This window comes from Protopterus annectens, chromosome 6.part1, assembly GCF_019279795.1.
Source record: "Protopterus annectens isolate FY-2018-M chromosome 6.part1, PAN1.0, whole genome shotgun sequence".
NCBI lineage: Eukaryota > Metazoa > Chordata > Ceratodontiformes > Protopteridae > Protopterus > Protopterus annectens.
This window is the reverse complement of record NC_056738.1, coordinates 351,585,883-351,605,882: the sequence shown is the minus strand read 5'-3', so window position 1 is coordinate 351,605,882 and position 20,000 is coordinate 351,585,883. Positions and strand designations below refer to the sequence as shown.

The following is a 20,000-nucleotide window of genomic DNA, read 5'->3' as shown; positions in this document are numbered from 1 at the left end:
TATTGTAATAGCATGCCTTTGCAGTAATCTTGCACAGTAACTGGAGCTTTTCTCCCCAAGCTTCCACTGAAAATGGGTTTCTGACCAGTGGACTTTCCCGGTCAAAAAATGCCAAATAAATGTCCCAAAAAATCAGATGTCCAGCACTGATCCCTGTGGCACCCCACTGTAACAGGTCTGCTGGTTGATGTGGAGTCACCCACTTTGACATAGTGTGTTGACGCTTTCTGAGCCAGTTGGCAACCCATCTTACAATGAAGGGGTTTACATTCAGTTTGCCAAGTTTATTGGTAATGCCTGAATGTGGGATTGTGTCAAAAGCCTTTGCTAGGTCGAGGTATGCTGTGTGCACAGATTTGACATCGCCAATGGCCTTGGTAACATTTTTAAAGAACTCCATCAGATTTAACATGGAGGATCTGCCCTTCATGAAGCTGAATTGGGAAGGTTCCAGGGTTTGGAGGTCATCTATGTCTTTATGAGGTCCATAATGATACATTCTCTGGCTTACAGACTAGACTGATCAGGCTTATGGGTCTCTAATTCCCTGGGTCTGTTGCTAGGCCACCTTTGTGGAGGGGAATAACTGTTGCTGTTCTTCATTCTGCAGGAACAAAGCCTGTGGTTAAGGCTATGATTGAAAAGGGTACTTGGTGGAGATGCTAGTTCGTGTTTTAGTTTGTTTACAAGACAGCCTGGGATGTCATCTGGTTCTATAGAGGGTGTACGTTCTACCTTGGACAGGGCTTTGAGGACCTGATCTTCAGATATGTAGGGTGGGGAGGAAGTTTGGGGGAAGGTTTGTTTAAGTTAGGAGGGGATATGGGAGTGAAAATTTTGCCAAACCTATCTGCTAGCAGATTTGCTATCTTGTGGGGTCAGTGTTTGTGATGTTGTTGGCTGCTAGTTCTGCACATGCTTGGGTCCTACCCTTTAGGTCTTGTATGTAGCTGTAAAAGGCATTACGGTTATCCTTGGCTATAATTGCTTAGTTTCTCTCAAAGGAGCCTTTGCAGGATTTGACAAGTTGTTTTATTTGCCTGTTGAGGCTGAGGAGGTTGCTTTTCCATTGTTGGGGCCTTGCCTTTTTTTTTTTTTTTTTTTTTTTTTATTGGACAGTCACTTTTTGCATTTATTGTAAAGTTTGTTAAGGCTGGATGCCCACCATGGCAGCTTGTTTTTACTTGAGGCTCTGGCTTTGATTCTTTTGGGTACAGTGAGTTTATGCAGTTATGCAAGTGACTGTACAGGGCATTTAGTGTAAGCTTCAGCACAGTTACCACTTCCAGCTTGGGGTGATACTCGGAATGCATTTATACCTTTACCTGGGAGGGTATACTTTGCCTTGTTGAGGTCTTTTGGTTGGATTTTACCCTTTGTGAGTTCTGGGCCTAGAGGTGCCAAGTGCAAACTGTCTCTGGCAAAGCAATGAGGTTTGTAGACCATGGCTTCCCAAGGCTGACAAAAACTAGATCCCTTTTGAATGACACTAAAAACTGATTCAATTATTGAAATCAATAATTTTTTGTTTATACTGTGGCATCATTCTAGATGAGGCTAGGGACATACCTGCCTGGGACACATACTCAGAGCTCAGCCATGTCTCTGTTCATACAGTGCAGTGAGGTATGTCTCAGGTCATTCACACCAACATGAACTATAACAGAGTCATAACGGTACTTGTTGCTGAGAGACCCGAGTGCATGCATGATCTGATGAATCCTGGCACTGGACAGGCAGCTGACAGTGACTTCCTCCTTGTCAGACCTGGTGAGTGGGACATCTGTGCTTCTCACTATTGAGCCTCCAATGAGAAGAAAATTTGGTTTCTGAGTGTTGCGTCTTACTGGCTTGGTGGGTGAGACACTGGTGTTGCTGCGTGTCATGGGTGCTGTGGGGACTTTGTTAGTTGTAGCAGTCTTGTGTTTTGCAGGTCTCTAGTGTTTTGGAAAGTTTTTCCAGAGAACTTCCACGTATGTGGATTTACGTGTTTGATATGTATTATGTGTACGAGTAGAGGTATTATGAGTATATGTAGTAGTGGGTAGGTTGACAACCTTCTCTGTATTACTGTTTTTGGTGAGAGTGCATGGATTCTACACTCTTGGTGTAAATACATCTGTTGCACTCTGTCCCAGAATGTCTTGTTAGTAGAGGGCTGTCTGTGTACATGAGATAATTTCCACACCGCCTAATGAGACCCAAGTCAACATGGTTGGCAGGAGAAACAAAGGTGGTTCAACTGTCCATAATGCTAGGTTGAAGACCGTTGTCACTATGGGTGTCTATTCAGAAATTATCAGAAAGGAGCTCAGTGGATGGATATTTTTGCCTGAGGTTTAAGGAAAGTTTGAATTTAATTGTCTAAATTTGGCACACAACTGCACGGCAGTGTGCTGTGCGATGCTCACACAAGCAGAAACTCAAATGCAGGGCTTAAATACCAGAAGCTAAAACTTGAAAAAACTTTTAAAAGATTCAAAAGGACTAACAAAGATGCTTATTCCAAGCCCTCCCTTTATCAGACAGGTCCCATTCAGCACAATTTTCTCACAAAAGTGCAGATAAGTCCCTTCTAATCCAAGATGGCCTGGAAAATGTGCTCAGAACAAACAAACCACTATGAATAGTTACAGAAGCAGCAAGCCTGTATCTGGACTATGCTATAGCTACTAGCTACCCTAGTTTCAGTGGGAAACAGAGAATGTTTAAAAAAAGCAGAAAAAATAGCACTGAGATACTAAAAAAAAAAAACATTTAAAACAGCATATAGATCATACAGGTGAGTTGAGTCATCTGCATACTGAATAAGGCAAGCTTGCTGAGAAGAGGTATATAGGCTATTGATGAAAATGTTAAAGAGTGGTGGACAGAGAACAGAACCTCGAGCAACACCTGTTTTAACTAGAAGAAAAGGAGAGAGAAGAGAGCGATACGACAGATTAACATCTTTCAGACAGGTAGTTAGAGAACCATAGAAGTGTTGGTTTGGAAAGGCTTAGAGAGGACATTTGAGTCAGAGGTTTCTCATGTGACACTGTGTGAAAGGCTTTTGGGAATTCTAGAAAAATACAAGAGAGAAACTTTCCTTGGTCTCAAGCCTTATTCATGGCGTCAGGAAAAGTTGAGAACTATAGCAATGCTATGGCCTGGCCAGAAACTACATTGTGTTGGAGTTAGGAGATCATTTTGTAAGATGAACTGAAGGAGTTGTTTATGAACACACATTTCCTGGATGGCAAATGGCCTAAACTTAGAGATTTCATAAGTTATTTCCTTTATGGAGAGGAATAATGAAGACGTTTTCCCAAATGGCAGGGACATGGGAGTCTTGTGTCTGTTAAGAATTGAGACTGGGTATGCAATAGTTTGCAATTTGTTTAAGATGCTCTTCAGGGAGATCCTCAGAGAAGATCGGGGCTTCAGTTTCTTTAGTGTCTAACATATGATGTGCAGACAAGTTGGAGATTAAATGCAGGGATGTCAGGGCAAGCAAATTTTTGTGCTTAATTAAATAGTTGGGGAGAGCTGGAGGTAAGACGGGCTATAATGTCGATGAAGAAAATGTTGAACTTGGTAGCAATTTCTTATGGGTTTAAGTCCAGATAGGGTCTGGTGAGGAAGGAGAGACAGATCAAACAATTTTCTTATTTTAGCTCCTGAATTTCTTTGGATTTTTTGTGATTATTTTGTGGGTTTGTATAATACTGTAATACTTCTTTTTTGTCTAGGTAAATTTGCTTTTTGGTGAGGTTATGCAACTGTTTGTATAGATGTAAGGTTTGAAGAGTTTCACCTTTGTACCATTACTTCCATACTTTGTCACATTTTTGCATGAGAATTCTAACTGAATGAGTCAGGGTGGGTTTGAGTAGGTTTTACTCCTTTATTTATGGTAGGGGCAAGTATTTATGAATATATTGCTGAATTTGTTAATGACTTCATCTAGTGGTAGGGTTTTGATACCAGTTAAAACAATGTTAGTAAATTATTGCATGTCAGGATGAAAGTTAGAAAGATTTCAGGTAGTTCTACATTGATATTTAAATTTCTACTGGTGTATATAGGGGAATGGCTTATAAGGAATCAGGTAGTACCCCTGAGTTACCAGACAAGTATCCAGCTGAGGATATAATTTTTATAATTTGATTTGCTGAGTTGAGTAAGACAAGAAATTAGCTGCTTGAACCCATGCAAGTTAAGACTGGCAGTTGTGGTTAGATGTCACAGATAACCTGTCAGTGTTAATGTCACCTACTATAATGGTATCAGTAGTAACATTTGTAGCTATCTGGCAAAGAATATCTTCTAATAAGCTATTATTATTACTGATGGTATGTACAGGACAACTAAATGTATCTTATGTTTATTAACACTGAACAAACAGAACATGTTCTGCATTTTGGAAGACTGGTATGTTAGTTTTGAGGGGTGAGAAAGTCAGTTATTGTATACAATTGCAACACCTCCCTCTTTTTGTGTAGTCTGTTATATCACAGTATACTGTAAGCCAGAATCTTTTACATGGGGTCTTAGCCATATTTCGGTAATGACAGTAGTATCTTGTGAGTACTCAAGATACCATGCTTCTAAGACTGTATCTTTGTTTAGAATACTAAGAATGTTATGGGAGGTAAGGCGAAGTTTTGAGAATGTTGTACAGGTGTTAGGGGCAGAACAGGGTGGAACAGATGAGTCTGAGGAGCCGAGGCTTGTATGACTGTCACCAAAAAGACTGATTTTAGAGAAGAGTGGGCAGATTGGGATTAGGGTTTTTTTTGTTTGAATTTATTCCAGGTTTATGTCAAATTCAGCTGAATGGTTAGAAGTTCTGCGTTTGAGAAGGTGATTGGTTATTAAATAAATCTGAGAAAATAGGTATGAATGACAGTTTAGCGTGAGTCTTTGTTGGGTGAATGGTATGAGCGAGTGTGAATAAAGTGTGACAGTACCGTGTGCGACATCCAGTTATTATCCCACCGAACTGCCACCAATAATGTGACGTCTCCCTACTATCCTGGGTCAATAACTAAGCAATTTCAATCCTCATTACTGACTCCAATGTGAGACTGTGAAATATTACTCCTGTTTAAGTGACAATTTCCCCTAACAACACAACAGGAACATGTTCTACAAGCTGGGACTGGACTGTATACTTCTGTCAACCCCTAATGTAACTTCTTATTACACACTTCAGAGCAGTGTGTCCCAGTTTAAGACCTCTTATACACTCACACGTAAATTGAATCTCACACATCCAAACACTTCTGGGGAAAGCCGGAGACAGATTTTCATCTGCATCCCTTCCCCCAAATGATATGGTAAAATACTTCCATCAACCAGAGCATCTACATGCCCTTTAAAAGAGGTGTCTAATTATTAAAATTAATTAAAACAAATGGTAGCAAATGATGTAAAGCAGCCAGACTTTTGGAGTGTCCTGGGAATTAACAAAGCAGGTATAAGCACTCTCAAATCATTGAAGAATACACTGATTGATCAGCCACAATGCAAGTTAATAAAAATTAATGAGCAAAATGATTAAAATATAAAACTGCAATTTCAATAAACAAACATAATTCAATCACCAGGAAAATGAAATTAATACTGAAGGATAGAAATCCAACTTTTACAAAAAGTCTGACTAATCCAGCTATAATTTCCTATCTAACTGAAGAATACTGTCCCTGATCTAAACCAAATATCATAACAGAGCAAAGGCAAGCTTACAGTTCTTGGTGAGTCCTTTAGGCATCAACTATTTCACTGCTCAGTATAACTGTGAACTGTAAACTGAACTGAACTATAACTGACCAACTGTCTTCAGCAGGCTCTTCTATATACTAGGTTAACTGTTCCAGTTCTTTTCATTTCACTATTTGAAAATCAACAAACAGGTGTTCATTTAAGTTCCTTCCTGTGTTTCAGTCTCTGACAGTAAACACAGAGCAAGTGGAAAGATTCTGATAATCTGTAGATCAGCTGACTCTGAAACAGTCTGCAGTTAGAATCACCTTCACAAATATGCACAGTTAGATATGCAACAGAAGACAATTGGGTATAGTCCAGCGTCCCAGTCGGCCGAATACCAGAGTATAAGGCGCGTCGGGTCGGTCATGGCGTCCAGCGTCAGTGAGTCGTCGTACTATACCGGCGTCGCATGACCATTCAGTCTTTTTCCAACACAAATTTGAGATCCCAAGCAGGTAGGAGGAGCTCTAATGGGGGTCTTATTTGCCAAGGATGAAAACAAAGGTGGGTCACAAATCATAGTGAGCTGAATTTGCTGCAGCATGAATCTTATGGAAGAGAAAGACAAACCTTTGTCCAATATTCAGTAAGATATTGAAGAGAACACTACTCCAAAATAAAAATCTCTTCCATTTTTTCTCATTACACTCTCCTAGTACCTCTAGCTTCCATAATCACACATTTACTTTAAAACTTTGAAGAAGCTGAGACCTACCTTCAACACAGAGAATGAATAGCTGCCAAGCTGTGATGAAAGGATTTGACATTGAGCAGATGAAAATCATTGCTTGCCTGCATAGAGGATAAGAATGTGTTCCCTTGCTTGTTGATGTACCATGATGACAGTTGTGTTGTCTGGTCATCAACACCTGCCCTGGAAGAAGTAATTCCTTTGAACGCCATCAATGCAAACTGGAACTAACATCCTTCATGTTATGTTGATATGTGATGTAGTCTGGTCTGCCACTTGTCTTGTATCCACTTTCCATTTAGATTTAGTGACATTCCTGAGCCCACCACAAGAATTCCTTTTGAAGGCAAGGTATTATTTGAATGACAGTGTCCAAATCTTGGCAGTGTTGTGTCCATACATTTTTGAGATACTATTGCAGCTTTCTCATATGCAGTTTGTTGGCATTGGGAAGCACCATACAAGATGATGCCATGAACCCTGATGAAGAGGACCTCCTTGCAGTCAGCACGGACTCTGATGATATTTGATGGAAGTAAAGTGGAACAGACTTCTTTTTTGTTCCGGGTTAAAAGGCCATCTGGCTGGCTGTATTCAGTCTCACACACCAGAAAGCACATGTCTTTGAGAGGGTACTAGAGACTGGACTTTATTTCGCAGAATACCTAGGCTATCTGGCACTGCTATGCATGACATATTCCAGATGCTGTAGACAGTTCTTTTCTTGAGCCAGAATCAGGCAGTCGCCCGGGTAAAGATAAATTTGAATGCTGAAGGCTAAGTGAGAAGTCTATCACAGAGCCAGAACCTTTTTAGATACTTCTACGCAGGGAGAGAAGCCAGCAGAAGACTGATAATGAAAAACTCCAGTTGGGCATGAAGGTAAGCTTCCTGAGATCCCAAGTTACCATCCAGTGATCCTGCCCCAGCAGCAGTAGTTTTGCTGTACGTCAACATCTCTTGAACTTGGGAATGTCCAGATAAGTGTTGGATATATATATCCAAATTTCTGGAGTAACTGAGAACTTGCTTTGTGAGCCTTTTTTTCTTGAGGAGGGAGGACATCTGGCATGCCTTTGAAGGGGGGGTGTGTGAAATAAAAAAAAACTGTACCCGATGAATGATATCCCAGCACCCCATCTCTCTGAGTGATTAAATCCCAATTTTCTTTGAAAAGAGCCACCCCTTAGCAGGCCAATTTCTACTAAACTTCGGAGGCTGCCTGCAAAAAAATTAACACAGTCTGCAGACTTAGCTTTGTCCTCCATTTTTCATTTAAACTGCTCCCACCACACAACCAACAAACAAATACATCAGGAAAATCAAATCCATCATCCAAACATGCAGCTAAAACATTCCTGCTGATCCTTCAACCAATGCTTACCCACTTGTTCAGACACATGAACCAATCCAGCAATTTTTTACACTCAATACCTTCCTCGCCAAAAGCATCCACCTAGATTTCAAATTGAGAGAATTCTGATATTTGATATTTCAGCATATGAAAATTCAACGCCCAACGCCCTCATGGCTAGAGTGGAAGAAGTATATACTTTCTACCCCACCTATCCTCTCCCCTTGCCTCTTTATCAGAGGGAGGGTACAGATTTTTTAACACAGAAGCCTTAACTTTAGGTAGGCCCCTGAGAACAGTTTCTCCTCCACTTCCTGGGACTCTTAAACAAGCTACCTGGAGCTTCATCAGGCTTATAATACCTATCAGGCTTAACCGGGGGAGGGAGGAATCCAGGGTTCAAAGAAGCCACAAAACACAAACCTCCACCACCACATTCAACACAGGGGGAATAGCTAGGGCCCTATGCTGCAAAAAAAACTAAGCCTTTAAGCCTTTCTGGAGTCAGAGTAAAATTCTCCCTCCCATTTAAAGTGCTCTCTGAAGGAGAGAAGAAGAAAAAAAATGAAAAACAATCAGGATCAGAATCTGAATCAGGATCAGAATAGAATCAGAATAGAAGACTCAGAAAAAAGAACAAACTCTTGCCACAGAAGACTCCTGTGACTGTGGAACACTGTGTTCAAAACTGTCAAACTCCTGTTCCACTCTTATCACCTATCAGCAGGGGGGGCAGAACCCTAAATGGCAGAGTAATCATCTTCTCTTTAAGCATATGTTTCTTGTTTAGGGGCCGGCAAGAAGTAGAAAAAGAAGCTACCCCTACAGAAGCTGAACTTGGCTACCTTCTAAAGAAACTACCTTGGGAAGGAGACCTGACTAACTACCTTGGGAAGAGAGGGAACTGAGAAACCCTGCCCCTGAAGCTGGCCTACCTCCTGAGAGGGCTCCTGCCTGTAACATAGACATGCGCCTGACTAAAACAATCTCAGAACGCCAACCTGCACTCCAAAATTGCTTCTGCATGGACCATGCGGCAAAGAAAGACTGAATGCCGTCCGTCGGTCAGCGCCCATAGTACTTGACGCGCCATCGCAGCCCTAAGCGCCATGACCCGACGCTACTCTATACCCAGAACATCACTGTTTAACTATTTAAACATCCTGTGCAAACTGGATATTAATCAACATACAATAACTTATTTACAATATCACAGTTAAGTCATGCTGACATATTTCACAGTTTAATCTGAAATTACGTAAAAAAATTCAGCCAGACATGCTAGCATAAATGACCGTGTCTAATTTCTTCACACTATGGTAGGTACTAAGGTGACAAAAAATGAATAGTAGAAATGTATAACATGGTGGATAGAGAGGACAATGGAGTAGTTAAGGGGATATTATAGCTGAATGAAAAGGAAAAGATGTTAAATGAAAAAGGAGGAAAATAAGAGGAAATGATGACAGTGGAATTGGTTTCCTGTAGATTCTAGGAAGGGTGGCCCCTTATTATGAGGATGAAGAAAGGTAAGATTTTAAAAGAGTATACAGTCAGAGAAATGTAGACTAAACCACGGTGTAGTATAGTGTAATTGCAAATTAGAGGAAGTATTAGGAAGGGAATAATTAAGTTGATGATGTGCATAATAAACGATTAGTGGGTATTAAGTTTGGGGTCAACATTCTGAAATGAAGGACAACACTGAAGGACTTCCTGAGGAAGACTATGTGAATACTGTAAATGGGGAAAATTAGAAAAAAAAAAGTGTAGACTGTAATGTTATAACAACAGAGAAGAGTAAATTAATTGAGGAGCAGCACAGAAGAATAAGCATAGAGGTAAGGTGACAAAATTGTAAATCACTGAATAATGAATTAGTAGCAGGGATTCATTAGCAGGAGGAAGAAGAGGGGATACAAATGAGGAAATGGAGAGGATATGTGCAGTATAAATATATATAAGGGTGGGTGGAAATTAGGAGTTGGGTAGGGGAGAGTAGTGAGCCCGAGTGTATGGAGAATGAATGGAGTAGTTTGGAACCCCTCACAGATGAAGGTATTAGGCCAAGAAAAAGTATTCATTGTCAATGGAGGTAAGGGAAGGTTTAAACAGCAGTGTGAGTGCTTTTTTTAATATAATGTGAGTAACAACTGGACAGCAGGGCAGAGAAAATTCATAAAATTTGATCATGGGTCAGAAAGCTGTACAATAAAGCCAGGACAAGATGCTCGTGGGTAAGAAAGATATACATCTCAAGATATAATGGTTTTAAGAAGCTTGAAGTAAATTAACACACACACACTGTTATTTTCCTTTAGCAGTACACTAGCTGCAAGCTTATTTGTACAGATAATTTTAGCAGCTTTCCTAGTGGCACTGAAAGGTGTCGTTCTAACTATTGTCTACATTGAAATATACTTTTTGCAGGCTGCAAATCCTCCTAGCAGAAGATAGATAATTTTATGCAGAATGAAAAAAGAAAGACAGAGAAACCAATGACTTTTGATACTGATTCCACTTTCCTTGTGCCTCACATTCACTGTATTTACCAGTTTAATTTTGTAAATATAAAACATAAGCAGACTAAAGAAGCAGAAAATGACAGATATCAATGTACTGTGCACATTACAGAGGATTTACATAATACAGGCAAGCATTCCAAAGAGACATAAATCCACTTTCCTAGGCCATTAAAGATGAAGTGTCATTGCCCACATTACCGACATTTGTTGACCAATAAAGTCTGACTGGGCCCAAGAGTACCCATTTTCAGAGGAGGCCCAGAGAGAAAAAAATGTACATAACATAAGACAAATATACAATAAGGTTAAAAATAATTAGATTGAAGTGGAAGGGAAAAACACACAACTTTGAACTATACAGAAAGCATGAATTCTAGCAACAAATCAGTATAATGAGAGATAAAAATCAGAAAGGAAGTAGTGTTAGAGAAGGGTGAATGAAGTTTAATATATTTATAGTACAAGCCAAGGCAGGAAAATGGAGTGAGGTACAGAACAGTGCATAAATGGGAAAATTAAAAAAATAACAGACAGTAAGTAGTAAGGAATTGGAATGGGGGGTGTAAGGGAATAGAAATAGAGTAGATCAAAAAAAGATAGATTACAGCCAGGATTACTAGTATATTTGAAGGTTGGGGGGTTTGGATTAGCCCTCTTCAAGTCAGTCATAACAGTATACAAGAGCCTGTAAGTTTTATTTGAACATTCTTTACACTAAATAAAACTAAAATAACTTATTGTGTTGTAAACAGAATGGTTATCAACTTCACAAGTACTTAATAGAAAACTTTAGGCTACATTTAAATACCATCTCCCCTTGTCTGCATAGGCTTTCATCATTTCATCAGATACTCCTATATCCTTTTACCTTCCTAAAACATGCTTGGGTGTTTGGCTACACTGCACCACTCAAGTGTGCATTCACCTGTTGTCTCTTTGGCTAAAGCCATGGCTGTAAAGGGTCTGAGAAGGACCAGTAAAGCCTACTCAGTTATAAATAAAAAAATAAAAAAAACACTTACATGATTGCATATATGGGGAAGAGAGAGAGATGAAAACATTTGGTTAAAGAATAGCAAGCAAGTCACTATTAGGCTTTGCCTTACTGAAGAATATTTTCATCTGCTATTTCTTTTTTGTTGCATGATCAATGGCCTGACAAACTCTACAGAGTTCTGAGATGCAACCAACTAAATATGAAAATACACGCAAGCACTTACAGCATGCAACAGGATTGGTAGGCCACATCAGTTCTTCCTGTTTTGACCTTCGACCCTGAGAATTAACGTAAACACCAACTTTGTTGAAGCACAGTAGATATTCATTCCTAGACACTTCCACTGCACACAGTGCATCCATTTGCATCGGAGGGGCAAAGGCTAGCGTCTGGTCTTCAGAATTTATCAGACTTAGTGGAGAACTGTCATTTAAAACTGGGTAAAGGCAGAATCCCGATTGGTAGCCAACACAAAGTCGATCACTAACAAAACCCATCCACTGTACATTTCCTGCAGCCTGGAACTCTTTGATCCTCTTGTACTGCGTTTTGCTGTTAGAAGTAAGGTGATACAAAATAACTTGACGTTTCATGGCCACACCCAAGCATGCTATAGTTTTCTGTTGAATATGTCCTGTTACCATAGTCTGGCAATTTTTGGCCTCTGAAATTTTAATACCACTACTTTCTAGTGTTTCCAGATCATTCCATGTATGCAGCCGTACACTGTGATTCCTGCCACAGAGGATAGCAATTAATTGCACATCTGGGATTACTTCAATCTGCTGAACTTTCTTGGAGTCTCCAACTTGAGAAATTTCTGTATTTGGAGAAAAAAGAAACATGAATAAATAACATGAACAGTGAATATATTACAGTTAATAAAATAAAGTCCCAAACTGATACAGCAATGCAAACAGAATACAAGTCAGCAGGTGAATGCAAAGAAAATGTAATTTCAGGCAGCTTTTTTTTTTTTCACTGACTGAGCCTCCCACTACTGGAGGTCCACTTCTTCCCCAGTGGTGGGGAGTTCCAAGATCCACTAGGGCAACAGTTGTTCAGGAACTATCATTTGGGAAGATATTGTCGCTACTAGTGCCCTTGCTGGTATCCTGGCCATGAAGACACTTTTGTTATGAATAACTTAACCACTCCCTGAATGGTGACAATCAATTGCTTCACTGACCCTCTCTGTCCTTGCACATGTGCTGTAAAACCTGTGCTGACAAGGGCTACTGTTACTGGCAGCCACATCCTAATATGCTTTAACCCTCTAGCAGAGGTTCTGTCAGCACTGTTAAAGTGAAAATGACTGGAATCACCCCCCCCCCACCCCAGCATTGGCACACCCTTTTGTCCCTATCTATATCACCAAGCACCCAAGCAACTAACAGAACTCAGGTTGCCTGGGTTGTAGTTTATCTGGTTTTGAAATGATCATTCATGGAGACAGAAAATGCACGTATCATATATGGCATGAAGCATGCCAAGCTAGTTTGTGTGGGGGAAAAGGTTAGTACTCAGTAGTGAAAAGGGATGGCATAACTCACATTTCAAGAGTAGGATTAAAACTTATACTTCAGTCCAGCTACAAGCAATGAAAGAGTGACTCCCATGTCAAAGATACTTGGCTACAACCATTCTATCATGCAAACACTGGAATAACTGCTGTGGAAAAGTCTCAAAATCATGTAGAAGAAAATTCAGTGGCAGCTGAAGGTGGATTACGGACATCTTAGTTAACATTCCTCAGTTAACAGTAAGTACTTGCTCTAGTTCGATGGCTATAATACTGTTGAAATATCCAATGGTAATGGCACATGGTTACTCAGAAGTGGAAATTAAGTAAATCAGAAAACCATACAAGCATCAAAATTACCTCATAAAATACATGTATAGAACGTATGTTCTCACCATTAGTTTTAGTATGAACCACATACAGACCATCTTCTGTGCCCAAGGCAAACCTTTCTTGATCTGTAACACAAAAAGATTGTGAATAGCTTTAAAGCTCTTTTTGAATGAGAAGGCTTTTAAAAAATACAATGAATATTCCCCAAGTAAAATTAGAACTATATGCGAAAAAAATCTAAACTTTTTATCTTATGCAGATGTATGCAGCCTTCTTAGCGCTATTTAAACACATTATGGGTATACTCAACTTCCAGGTAGATCTTGTAACATATTCCATTTACAGAGATGCATATTCACAAGTTTGACAGTAACACCATTCCATTCATTCTATCTAACAAATGGACAAAACAAAATGCAAGCTATTATATAGTTCCTTTCACTCATACAAAGAACAACTACGCTACGTAGGTAATAACAGTATGTTATTTGGGTGCAGTTGTGTGACCATGGATTTAATATATATTTAGTATGGAGTGAAGGGGAAGAAGTCCTCAAGTAAAGGATGCAAGTTTGGTGTTTATATTATTTAAGTGTATATGGCAATATGCTCTTGCAAAGGCTGGCTATCATTTATTCTGTCTTGTGGTTGTTACATATTGGAATCAGGTGCTACAATTTGTTGATTTAAAGAAGGTGTCTGGTAAAGTAGGTTTTGAGTTGCACCAAATGCAAAAGCACATTTGATGGTGTTTGGTTTGGTTTCTGACGAGGCATGTTTCAGTGGCTTCATTTGTTACTGGTTTATGTAATTAATGACATTTCTTCAAGAGAATGCAAGTCAGTGTTAGTTGTATTTTAATGATGATATACTCATTTAAACACCAGTATATTATGATGAATGTTATAAATTAATGAGGCATTGAAATTTGTGGAAGGAATATGCAGTCACACACAGGCAGAATTTCTATGCAGGCATGGTGGCAATTAAAGACTAGACAGTTAAAACAGGTTGAAAAGTATAAAAAAATTAGGAAAGGAATGTTTGGAAATGAAATACATGGGACTTTTCAGATGTAAAATTAAACAAAAAAATGCAAAATTAGTGAAGTGAGGTATTAATTATATATGGAATATGTGAGCAGATCGAGTTACAGATGGAAGCTTAGAGTGTATTGCTGAAAGGGAAAAGAAATAGTCTGAGTACTTCTGTCTCAAAATGCCTTCTTTAGATCTCTTACTTGGTTTTAAAACAACATGTTGGCTGACTGCACATTGATAGCAATATAAATTTAGGGCACATCTTGTTAGTTCTGTTAAATGTTTCTCAAATGCTAATACTGAAACTGCATAGATAGCTACAATGCTCAGTGAATTTTTCTCCATTCACTTAAAGTTTATATAGTCATATTTGTGATACTCTACACCAGTACTTAAATTTAAATCATCTCAGGTTTAACTTTCACAAGCTTTTTGTATGGTTTCACCACCCTTGAGCATTAAGCCCCAATCCCTAATTGAGCCATGAGTTCCTCCATACCACCAGCACACTTAGCAGCAAGAGGAGGTGGTTAAGAGCCTGGGGAGGTAGTTGTGATGCAGTGGAAAAAGATTTTTGTACGTTTCTAATGCTTTATAGCAACTCGGCACATAAAAATCTACTGCCAATCATTAGCGGACCGGAGTTCCGCTGTGGCGACCCCTAACTGGGAAAAGCCGAAAGACGCAACAACTAATGCTTTCTTTTGTTAGTTGGAAAGTGGAGTGGAATGTAATGCCCATTATGCTACATGCAGTGTGAATGCACCCTTTGGCAAGCTAGAATGCACAAGTGCTCATTGGTGGATTCATGCCACCAAACGTCCCTCACAACAAGTGCTGTAATGTTAACATTTCCCCTCAGGTAAATTCTTGGATCAAGACTCCATCAGAACCTACCCACTTTGGCCAGCTTCTCGAGCCTAGGAAGCTAATCAACCAAATTCTTCTTGGGTGTAGCAAATGCCAAAATGTGTATGCCATGGAGCTGGCTTCAACCTTTACATTTTTAAGTATTTTTCCTCTGTTTATTTGCTAAGTTTTTCTGCACAGCCGCCTATTTTGAGCATTTTCTGGCTTGTTAAACTTGATTTCTGCATTAGTAACTGTATTTAGAGCACAACCTAGAGCTGTTTACTGAATTTCCTGTTTGCACTTATTTTTAAAATCGTTTTTTTCTCAAAACTTGCATTTTATCTGTCTTTGGCCTAGCACTCTTGTGTGGGGTCATTTACTGCACTGTTATAACTTGATACTTGTGAACCTCTGCTATCTCTGAAAAAACAAAAAAAAAAAAAACAAAAAAAATCTTGCTTTTTTCCCACTTTTCTGAGATTTAAAAAAGTTCAGTTACAGGCTTGCTGTTCTTGAACTGTTTGTAAGTTTCTGTGAGGCCATTTTTTGCTTGGGCTAAAGGGAAGTCTCTCTGTTGATCAGTGGCAGTGAAAAACATTGAGCAGCCTGCCTGCCCCTGTGGGAGTGGTTACTGACTTGAAACTGTAGTTTTATTGGCCATTTTGGGTCAATTCCAAAACTCCATCTTCCTCTCTTAAAACCCTCTTTTGCGTGGTTTAGCGCGTTTTTGTGCATAGCGCAACAGCGGGCAGCGCCGCCTAATTGGGTTTAAACTATTCCTGGCTCCACAAAGTCTGCTCTTCACTTTTTCCCTCAGAACTGCTCTAGCTCTCAATTTAAACACCATATTCTCATTCTAAGGCCCTTCACTGGTCCAATTAAGTAATCCTACAAGTTAGCACTATTAAACCATAAGCACTACTTACTCTTATACTCTCTACGATTACCCTGTCCTCTACTGGTCCATCTTAAATTCAGTTTCCCTATATTACTCTAGCATGTCCAAAGGTCAGTCAATGGTTTCCTCTCCAGTCCAGCTGGTGAATCTGGGAATTTTGAGGCAATGTTACAACTGTCTCATGTACACGGACAACCCTCTCCTCTTCCAAACAGGTTCAAATATATGTGAGAGATGCAAATATTTAGCCAAACTGGAGGCTGAGCTCTCTCATCTCAAAACTGGTGTAACCAGTCAGGAGGAGAAGGTAACCTCACACAACACAATTCCAGTATCACATAATCCCACCACATCAGCGAACCAAACACATAAATACACAAAACATACTGAGGCTCTAAATAAAAATCTACCTAAGCAACAGAGACCTCCAAAGCAGACATCCAAACAAACGCTACCTCAAAACAAAACACACACAACACATAACCCACAAAGTCAGTGTGCCAAGCAGCCACAGCCCTTAAGGCTGAATAACACACCTGATACTCTTGTAATAGGTGACTCTATTGTCAGACACACTGACGTCCCGCTCACCAGGCTGAATAAAGAGAAGGTCACGGTGAGCTGCCTGTCGGGTGCTAGGATCTGCTACATAACGCAAGCACTCAGGTCACTCCAAAGCAAATACAAATATGACTCAGTCATTGTACATGCTGGTGTGAATGACCTGAGACGTACCTACCTGGACTACATGAAGAGAGACACAGAGGAGCTCCCTGATCATGTAGCCCAGGCTGGTATGTCCCTGACCTTGAGCAGCATCTTACCCTCACCTAGAATGATGCCACAGTACAAAGACAAAATGATCGATTTTAACAATTGGCTAAAATTTTGGTGTCATTCAAAGAGGATCCAGTGTCTGTCAGCCTGGGATGACATGCTCGACAAGCCACGTTGCTTCACTAGGAACGGCTTGCACCTGTCACCACTGGGCTTTCGGATATTGGCAAAGGCTCTTGCCACCCCCATAGTGCTTTTTTTAGGCAAGGCTCAAAAGTCAAACCCACCCCCATAGACAGCACAAGGAACAAGAAACTAAGGGTAATGCTGCTAAACGCCAGAAGTCTTAACCTCAAGATGCATGCACTCGAAGCTTTCCTCAGTATGGAGAACATAGATATCTGTGCAGTGACAGAAACCTGGTTCAAGGCTCCAGAGAGCACCCCAGCACTACCAGGCTATACCTCATATCATGCTTTTCGGCCCCAAAACCCGGACCGAACCACAAAAGGAGGGGGAGTTTCCATATTTATCAAGGATATCCACACCTCCAGGTTAGTGGCATTGCACAAAGTATCGGAGACCATCCATGTGCAACTAACAGTGGGCAAGACTGCTTTTCAGTTTATAGCATCCTACAGACCACCCTCTCAAAGTCAGGAATCCCACTCGGCTTTCCTGAAAACATTGGAGAACATAAAGATCTCTCCGAACACCATTATATTGGGTGACTTCAACTACCCAAACATTGACTGGGAGCACTACTCAAGCCCCAGCACCTTAGCCCAAAGGTTCCTGGAAATTATAAACTCAAATGCTATGGAACAACTAGTCACCACTCCCACAAGAGGGGACAACATACTAGACCTGATAATTACCAACACAAGGACTCTATGTTCCACACCAGAAGTATATCCCTCATTGGTAAGATCAGACCACAAATTAATTTCACTGGATGTCCACATCCCAACCCCACCCCCAGCCCAGAAAACCACAGTGAAAAACTTCTCAAAAGTGAACTTCTCACTTCTCAAAACTGAAGTGGAATCCTTCAAGGCCCCAGGGCCAGTGGAAACTACGGCCCAAACTGCAGAATCCTATATAAACGCATTCTACGGACATCTCCAGGAATGCATGGATAATGCTATCCCAAACAAAACCAAGACCCAATCATCCAAAGGCAGGCGTCTAGTCTGTTGGACCCCTGCCATAAATAAACTGTACAACAGGAGGAGGAAACTACTACAGATAGAGAAAAATCCCTAATAGGGAAGGCATCTCTGATCAGTACTAGCAAAAAATTACAATCCCTCATAAAATCCTCCAAGGCCAGCTTTGAGAGATAAGGCTTTTTCAGTTATGTTAGAAACCTGGGATGCAACTCCCAGACTTGTTCTGAGTTTATTCTGGGCTGCCTCCCAAACATCTCTGATGCTCAGGTGAAAGAAACTAATCCCTCATATAAAACAGCTATACAATCTCAGCCTCACACTACAGGATATGTGCAGAAATGGTGTACAGCAGCAACAGTGGTCCCACTAACTATTGCCCCATAAGCCTGACTAGCTAGTCTGCAAGGCTATGGAGGATCATCATCATGGAGCATAAACAAAGACATTATCCTGCCTTTTGAACCTGGTTGACTTCTTCAAAAACAGTCACAAGCCATATAGATGAAGGAAGGTACATCATAGATAAGCTATCCAGCTTAAATATGTCAAGACAGAACCCACAGAGTGAGAGTTGCTGGGGCCATCAGACTCTCAAAACGTCTCAAGTGTGGCATCCACAGGTTTCTGTCTGGGACCACTCTTCTTGGTATATATATATATTCTTTTCAGGGTACAGGCAAGGAGGAGGCTCTCACCTCACACAGATGACTGCAACTGGACTGCAACTATAATCAACTCTCCAGCTGACACAAACATCCTTCAAAAGGTCTCACAGAGACAGATAACTGGTGCCAGTGCCATGGTTTAAAGCTAAATGCCAAAAATGTATAGTCATACCCTTTGGCAAAACAATGTGCCCACAAATTACCACATAGGCGGAAACCCATTAAGTACAGAGAAAGTTATTAGGGACCTGGGGACCCAAGTTGATAGCAATCTCTCCTTTGAAAACCACATTGCCAAAGTGGTTAGAAAGACCTTCTACATAGCCCACCTCATCACGAAGGGTTTCACATCTAGATCAAGAGAGGTAATCGTGCCCTTTATTCATCCCTCATCAGGCCCATCATAGAATACAATGCCCCTTTTGGGATGTACCTTACCAGACACCTGCAGCAATTAGAAAGACCCCAAAAATATCTCACCAAGAGGATCAAGGGTCTCAAACAGATGCCATATGCTGCTCGGTTAAAAAAAACTCCAGCTCTACTCAGTTGCATACCGCCTACTTCGAGGCGATCTATGCCTGACATACAAAGCTATGTCAAATCCAGAATTAATGGACATGCTCCACCTCAGTAAATCTAAATCCCTTAGAGCCACACGCTCGAGGGACTTGAACCTCAGCACAGAAATAAATAGAACTTGCTGGAGGGACAGGTTCATAACCCAGAGGCTCCCTTCGCTCTGTAATAGAATTCCAGTTCATGTGAGGCAGAGCACCTCACTGAATCTCTTCAAGAAGAATCTCGATAGGTGGATGGGGGATCGTAGGTTTGTCCCAGGGATTACTCCTGTGTCACTATTAGACAGAGGCACAGTAAACTAAACCTTAAAAAGGGCACAGTATACTCAAATCAAGGGGTGGCATAAGCCATACAGAATCGGGCTAGGCTTATAATTGCCCCAGGGCAGATAGCCTAGTATGAACCTAAGATAATGCCACAAAGCTTTTTGTTAAAGGGATTGGTGCCATGACCAAGATGAAAGATTGTTTTTCTAGTCCTGCAAGGAAGTTCCTTAAAAACCATAAAGTAAATATGGAAACAGGAACACTAAAGAAAGCCTCCTTTCTACAACACTCTGCTCACAAAGTGAGCACTAAAATCAAAACTTCCCCATATTATCAATACCTCCTAGTACAGATGAAATGAAGCTACTACATTGCTCACCTTTCCCACTACACCACCACCACTGACTTAACTGACAACTGTTAAAACTGAACGCCATGCAAAACCAAATCCTGTGACCATTCTCTCAACAATGAAAGACCCTACAGAGGAATGCTGGAGTGCAGTCTGACCATGAGGCAATAAAACACCAGCAAACAAAACTTGAGGCCATTAACAACATGAACTGCAGCCGAAA

The 20,000-nt window shown here is 40.5% G+C and overlaps 1 protein-coding gene across 1 annotated transcript in view; it reads right to left on the bottom strand.

Annotated features, from left to right (window-relative positions):
• CDC42BPG (CDC42 binding protein kinase gamma) overlaps positions 1-20,000 on the bottom strand; it is a 1,192,486-nt gene that overhangs the window by 143,269 nt on the left and 1,029,217 nt on the right. Inside the window, exons 29-30 of the mRNA XM_044075379.1 lie at positions 13,236-13,298; positions 11,542-12,138 (exon numbers count right to left, since the gene is read on the bottom strand). Of these exons, the coding sequence (XP_043931314.1) occupies positions 11,542-12,138; positions 13,236-13,298 (660 nt within the window). The remainder of the gene's footprint in view (positions 1-11,541; positions 12,139-13,235; positions 13,299-20,000) is intronic.